The sequence below is a fragment of the Homalodisca vitripennis genome, unplaced genomic scaffold (genome assembly GCF_021130785.1).
Source record: "Homalodisca vitripennis isolate AUS2020 unplaced genomic scaffold, UT_GWSS_2.1 ScUCBcl_6242;HRSCAF=13356, whole genome shotgun sequence".
NCBI classification, from domain to species: domain Eukaryota; kingdom Metazoa; phylum Arthropoda; class Insecta; order Hemiptera; family Cicadellidae; genus Homalodisca; species Homalodisca vitripennis.
Genome location: NW_025782376.1, coordinates 29,091 through 36,137, shown reverse-complemented (window position 1 = coordinate 36,137; position 7,047 = coordinate 29,091). Strand labels below are relative to the sequence as shown.

At 32.2% G+C, this 7,047-nt stretch overlaps 1 protein-coding gene across 1 annotated transcript; it reads right to left on the bottom strand.

Annotated features, from left to right (window-relative positions):
* Positions 1–2,088: 2,088 nt before the first annotated feature.
* On the bottom strand, positions 2,089–3,352 carry LOC124373728 (DNA polymerase iota-like; the record flags this gene model as incomplete). Its single annotated transcript, XM_046832073.1, is given in 3 exon segments — positions 2,089–2,579; positions 2,838–3,239; positions 3,242–3,352. Coding segments are annotated over 3 exon segments (957 nt in total), but the record flags the coding sequence as incomplete, so codon positions are not given.
* Positions 3,353–7,047: the final 3,695 nt, after the last annotated feature.

Sequence of the window (7,047 nt, the reverse complement as noted above, 5' to 3'; positions counted from 1 at the left end):
AACCAAGCGACGCATGAAATGAATCTGCTTTGGAGGATGAAGTTTAAGTCGAAGAAATGGTCAAAAAAAAGAAAAAAAAAGGATGGATATATAGTGATTGTGGACACCCCATTGTTCCCCTAGCACACTTCTGTACAAAACAAACATGCCCACTCTTTGCTCTAGGCCATGCCACACAATGCTATCTCAAATTACGGTTAAGAAATTATGATAAGGGAACAAGCATTTTAATTACGGAACATTCTGCCATTGTTCAGATGACAACACCCAAATCATATGATTTTTTTTGTTTCACTGGAAACAATGGCAAATGTACCGAGAAAAATCCTGGTATTACCCTTTACAATCCTTCCATTCGTCAAAAAATAAACTTCAAACAAAGGAAATAGTTAAGATTGGTTTACAATGCCCTGTTTGTACTCTAAGTGGCAGTGTTTTGTCTATTGTTCCTGCTCACTCCTATTCCACCTTCTTCAAAGAATATGCACTTACTTTCCCTTTGAGTAACTTACTTTTGCTTCAAATATTATCCCCAATAACATATTTTACACCCTGTGGGTTTCAGTTACCTAATGAGTTAAATTATTAAACTTACTGTTATTTGCTTATCGAATTGTTAAATTAAAGCACAAAAGTTAATAACCCGCTGAGGTTGGCCAGCAACCTTGAGAAATTTACGCTACGGAGACATTGTTAAATCTTAGCATAGGTCACATAAAAAATTAAACAAAGGGTCAATTTATTTGTATATCCAAACAAAAGCCTACATTATCAGAGGAAAAGATAACATTAATATTTACATTGCCTATAACTCTATTTCCCAAAAGGACACATATTCTAATATGTTGTTCATAGCACCATTTTTATAAGTACATATTTATAACATTTACAACTTTATATTATTTTAATTTTTTATTGGATCAATAAGGTGCAATACAAAAATATTACTCATACAATAAAAAACAGATGGGTAGTTATTGTTATACATATTTATAAATTTATGAGTAATAAATAAAACACTATTTCTTATTGGCGTTGTAAAAAGCACTGGGTTTTTTTAAATTTGGTTTAATTACTTTTAGGATTTAATACAGCTTATTATAATTTTATACTTTCATATAAATATTTTATGATGTCCTACTTATATATCCCATCTTTGCCTACACGGAATAATACTAAAGTCTTTGGTTAGAGAGCAGCGCAACTCAAAAGGTATAGATTTATAAATAATTAGTTATTTCATTTATTTCTATTTTTTTTTCACTCAGTGAAACTATTTTTTATATACCAACCAAATTTTTTATTACATACTAAAGAAACATGAATATACTTTTTAAACAAAAAATTACATATTCCAGAGCAGTTCCAAAAAAATCTTTGCAAAAGACCCTTCAGCATGGGAAAATAGATGGCCAGTTTCTACGATGAATATACTATATAATAACGATTGTACTTTTGGAACTGAAAGTATACATTATAGGCATGTCCCTTAAATAAATTATTACAAAAAATACTATATTTAGAAGGGCTTACCATTTTCATTAAAACACATTGTTATCACATTTTTTGGTTTCATACCATTTGTTTATAGTCCTTGAGAGCGTCTTTGAAACTCAGTGACATTTAGTATAAAAAATCCAAACTTTACGCTTAAACATTATTTCAACTGTTCAGTTAAAACTGTACTTTTTGCTATGTAAGATTACTTTTTCTTTTAAATAATTTAAAATTGAATTTCTGTCTTTATTGAAGTTAAGCCAGTTGTTTTTTACTGTATTGGAGGTATTTTTGTAGGAATCTCTAACTAATTCCAATTGGATTTCATGTGGTAGCTCATTAAAAAACCTCCAAATTTAATACCTGTTGGGCATTTTACGGATATTTTTGTTTGAAGATGATGTGCCAGGTTTTATTTTCATTGTTGGAATGTTTTGCATGATTTCAGATCTTATGTCTTCTGGTAATATCATTTAAAAACAGATTCATCTATTTCTCCAAATGATTAATATGCTCTTGTTTGGAATCATTAGACCTGTTACAATCACTATTTTGATCATTATCGCCAGTAACAATATTGTTCAATAGTACTTCCAACACTGGTATCAGTTATGGTTAAATCCTTACTGTTTGGTTCGTCAAAAGACTTTTTTTCTTAAAAATTGGAGCATTGAACTTTTTACTGGTAACTCTTCTTGAAACTTTGTAAATGCCAATCCTATAAGTGTTAAATGAAAAGGTTTTGTATGATCAACAAGCTTTTTAAACAAACCAAGAGCAGCTTCAAGTATATGATCCTTAGCGATATTTGATCTAAATATAGATGGATTTATTGGACATTGTTTACTTTCTCTCTGTCTACAATATTCTTCATGGGAAGAATATTTACGCACAGCAACACGTATTGTAGTGGGAAAGCGTCCATCTTCTTCTAATAAAACCATGCCCCGATCTATTAAAGATTTTAATCTATTACGGACCTCCTCCATTGAACCAATCATTTTTGAAGCTTCTTCCAAGCCAATAACTTGTTGTTTACCACTCTCCTTGACATCTGTGTCATCGACACCGAAACACGCTTCCTTTTATCCAGCGTGCCACACTTTTATCAAAGTGTTTCTCTCTAATACTTTGAGAGAACAGTTCTGGACGTCATGTACTGATACGATACCCAATGCATCTAACACATTACTTGTTTTCCTTCCGATTCCTGGTATCTTTCGTGCATGGCTCAAATTTGAAACGAGTAGTGTAGCTGAGCATGGAAACACAATAGTTTGTTTGGTCGGGCTTGTGGGTAGATCCAACCAATTTTTGCCAACAATTTGTTATGGCCCTACACCAGCACAACATGTCATACCCAATTCTTCTCTTATTCTCGCTCTTATTTCACTAGCAATATTTGATCCAATAACAAGCCTCTCTCTACAACCACATGCACAAATATTTTCTATTTCATTTTTGTATATGTGTCCTACCACACTATAACTATGATTGTCTTTAGACGCCAATTTTGATGAAACCAAATCTGAAATGTCCACAAAGTTCTCATCCAAACCCAACTTTTCGACTTTGGTACTGAACTGTCGTACAATATCAGTCACTTTTGATGACATCAATCTATAGTCATGTAAATCCTCTCCATTAATAATGATGAGCTTAGGACATAGAGCAAGTGCCTCTGTAATCAACATACATTTTTTAATTCCATACTCTCTGGCTACATAATTACTTGTGATTACATAATGTTTGCTGTTTTTATCCCAACTGGTTTGTCGGTAAGCTCTGGATTTTTCAACATTTCCACCTGAGCATAAAAACAGTCTAAATCAATATGAATTATTGTTCTCTTGTGTTTTATACTTGCTGTCATGTTGAAGATCGTCACAACTTCTAAATTCATCCATCCTGCAAAAAAAATAAGTAGATGTGTAAGTCGAAAAGTTTGGATGCAAAATATGTATATATGTTAAAATATGTTTTTAACAAATTTAAATGACATTTTGGATTTTGAGGCTGTTTTTTCCCAACTCAATTTGGAATACAATGCTTAAATTACCAGCAAGAATCGAGGATTGAAATTTAAGAAAAAGCAATTTTATCTAATGCTATTATTGAAGAAGTGTTTGATATTTAAAGAACATGTAAACTACAAAATAAATTTGTCATCAAATTTATGGCCCTTACTAATCAGGCCTTTAAACTTAAAAACAAAAGAAATTTAAAGAGAAAAAAGTTTTCAAGCTCAGTGTTTTGTGACCAACACATCAGCATAGTTACAGGATACGATCACTCACTTTGACTGCTCGCAAACATAAAATAAGTTATAACACTTCCCAGAAAGCTAGATTTTTCTCTATTTTTTTTACTTTCCCTCCCTCATACATGAGTGAGAACCTATTATGAATCTCCAAAATAACTCAATTTTTTAATGGAAATGTTTGTTTTGGGATCATCCAAATAAAATGATTTTCATAATAAGTGTCTCTTCTTATACCAGCATTGGCCACGACAAAGTGAACAAATCCTTTTGACTATTGGTATCTGGATTTTTTTTTTTTTTTGGAGTTAACAACACGTGAGGGGTCACACCCATGGCATTTTGCCACAATTTTCAAAATTTTGTACAGTAGTATTATTATGATTAACAATATCAGCAACTTGGGAACTCGTCTTATCTTTTCTCATACATTTTTCACAAGATCTTGAAATCTATTAGTCTTTTACTCATTTTGCTCTAAAAATAATTTAAAATTTTTATAATTCTTTGTACTGAATTCGGCATTCCCAGATACAAATATTTACATTTTGGAATAAAATCACTTACTTATATATAATAAATTCAAGTTCCATTTGCATGCTGTTGTTTTGTTAGACACTATTTAAAAGTACAAACAAATTTTGTATTTACAAGCTTTTAAAAAGTAAACATGGCAATTCGCTTATGTGCGACCTCCCACATAGTCTAAATTTTATGGTACTTGTAATATGTTTATTATTGACATAGTTATTAAAATATTCACATGAATTTTTACAAGATTTCTTTTTGATGCATGATAAAAAAACCAAGTATGAGCAAATTGCCATCAAGCGACCTATCACACCCAGGAAGGGGGTAGGACCTCTTGACCGTTAAAAAAGATTGCACAGTAAAACAAATTAGTTAAAGTAAATTCTTGATTATCCATAGAATAGACAAGCACGTATTCCGCTAATAATAATAAACACATATCACAAATAATCCGCTAAAATGCTGATAGTGGCTATAAAATTAACGTGGATCCTAAGACAATACGGAATTGCTAAAAACCAGATTAGGCCTATATTGCAATAAAAGAGTAATCAGAATTACACACTTGTTATTTACTTTATGTACAATTGCACTTCAAAACCTCCACTTTACTTTCCCTCAAAACAATACCTTATTCTCTTTCTACAATTTTTTCCGTTAGGTGTTCAAAGCCCAAGATCATTTGCGTCAAAGTTCAGTTATTCAACGATGTTATCCACATTAACACCCTTACTGACAGATTTTGCTTCTTTTTATTACAGAGAGTGCACCTTTTTCCTCTTAAAAATTTTCCACATCTGGTAAAATATTCTGTCAGGACTTCAATAAAGTAGGTTGTTTGACAAATCCCAAGAAGAGCACTCTATTTAGCTGCTGACCATGTATCTGACTAAAGTGAAAAACATTAAAACTGCCTTATAAATAGGAACTTGTCTCAAATACATATATATATTTTACTTCATCAGCTTAAATTTGAGTATCTCAAAGCTAAAACAACGATTAGCCTATATCTTTACTCTTGTGTACTGTAAGAGGAACATCTCACTGATTAAATATAACACTAAATAATGTTCCGAGCGGAATATATCGTGCTATCTCAGAACATGCGAATGTTGAGTTTAACTCCATTTCAGTGCAGCGTCTAAAACTTGACACTTTCACAAACTTGACTCTTGTAATCTGGTGTCCACGAAAATCCAAATATGTTTGAAGAAATCCAAATTTGGCGACGAAGACATTTCAAAACAAACCTTTGCATCATTTCTGAATCAGAGACACCTAGATTACAAAACAATTTGTCCAGTTTACCCAGCAGTGATCCAGTGCAATCTAGATGAAGGTATGTTGTCATTGTCTCATCAGGTGCACTTAATTAAGAACACTTCAATGTTTTAGATGTCATCCTAAGAACTGTGGACCAACTGAGTTTTCTAAACATAACGTGGCTATGGTGGGAAGAGTTGATTTAATGTGAATGTTGAGTTAAGCTCCATGTCACCATTCAACACCATCCTGAGAGCAGATTACTCATTTCTATCATCAAAAATCGGCCCGCACGAGAGGGAGCGTACTGAAGTTATTATTTATCTCAGCAAGTGCAGGATTATCAGCAAACAATGTTACTCTGTTAAAAAATTATTAATTCTGTTTATGTTTGATTCTGCCAACAATGAACATTTAGGGAATATACCTTTGAATATTAGAGCATCCTCGGGATTTATCAAAAGCTTATTAGATCTTTTTGCTGAATACTTTTCATGTGTATTATCATCTTCAAACGCTTCTATACCATAAGGGCAGCACTACAGTATACTAAAACATTTCTAAGTGTGTGTTAAAACAAGAAGATGTGGATGCTAAACTCCTTGCTCTTGATCCCTATAACGTGAACCGGTCTGGATGAGATTCCTCCTTCCACATTGAAACACTGTCATGCTACTTTTTCTCCCCAGCTAACAATGTTTTTTAATACGTTTCTCGACCTCAGAATTTTCATTACAGTTGAGTTGTCAGACTTGAGTTCAGTTGTGTTGTGTCCATTCAAAAATCTGGTTGTATCAATGACATGAAGAATTATAGACTCATAACCATTCAGCTAGCACTTGGAAAAGTTTTCAAAAGCCTTATACAGGATCAGTTATCTTTCTTCTTCCAGAGGGATTTTACTAAGGAACAGCATCGGTTTCTCCCCAGAAGGGCATTATTACAAACCTCATGCTCTTTGAAAGCTACATATATTCAGCTTTTGCAAAAGACCTCTCAAGTTGACATAAGATTTCGTGAAGGCTTGACTGTATCAACCTTCTTGAAAAATTGCAGTATTATGGAATTAATGGATGGCTTCTCAAATGGTTCTCTTATTACGTTTTTGACAAATTTATATGGTCAGGTATAATTTTATGCTAGAAATATTGCTCAGTATATCAGCTTAAAAATAAAATAAAAATTACTAAGTTAGAGCTTGTTTTGCCTGAGTTATAATGTGTTTTTGTAAATGCGCATAAAAGTATCAAATTGAGGCTGGCCATAGAGCATCCATTTTCTTATAACAAATCAGATGGCTCTGAGCATTATCATAGCTTTTAGAGATCCATAGATCCTTTGCATTTGAATATCATTTGTTTTTATTTATTTGGCATTAAAAGGGTTAATATATTTAAAACCTGGTAACAATTATTTGTAAATAACTATAAGGTAATTACATTGTTTTAGTATCCAAAAGTTGAAGTATTTATAATTGACCATTTGTGTTGTTGATT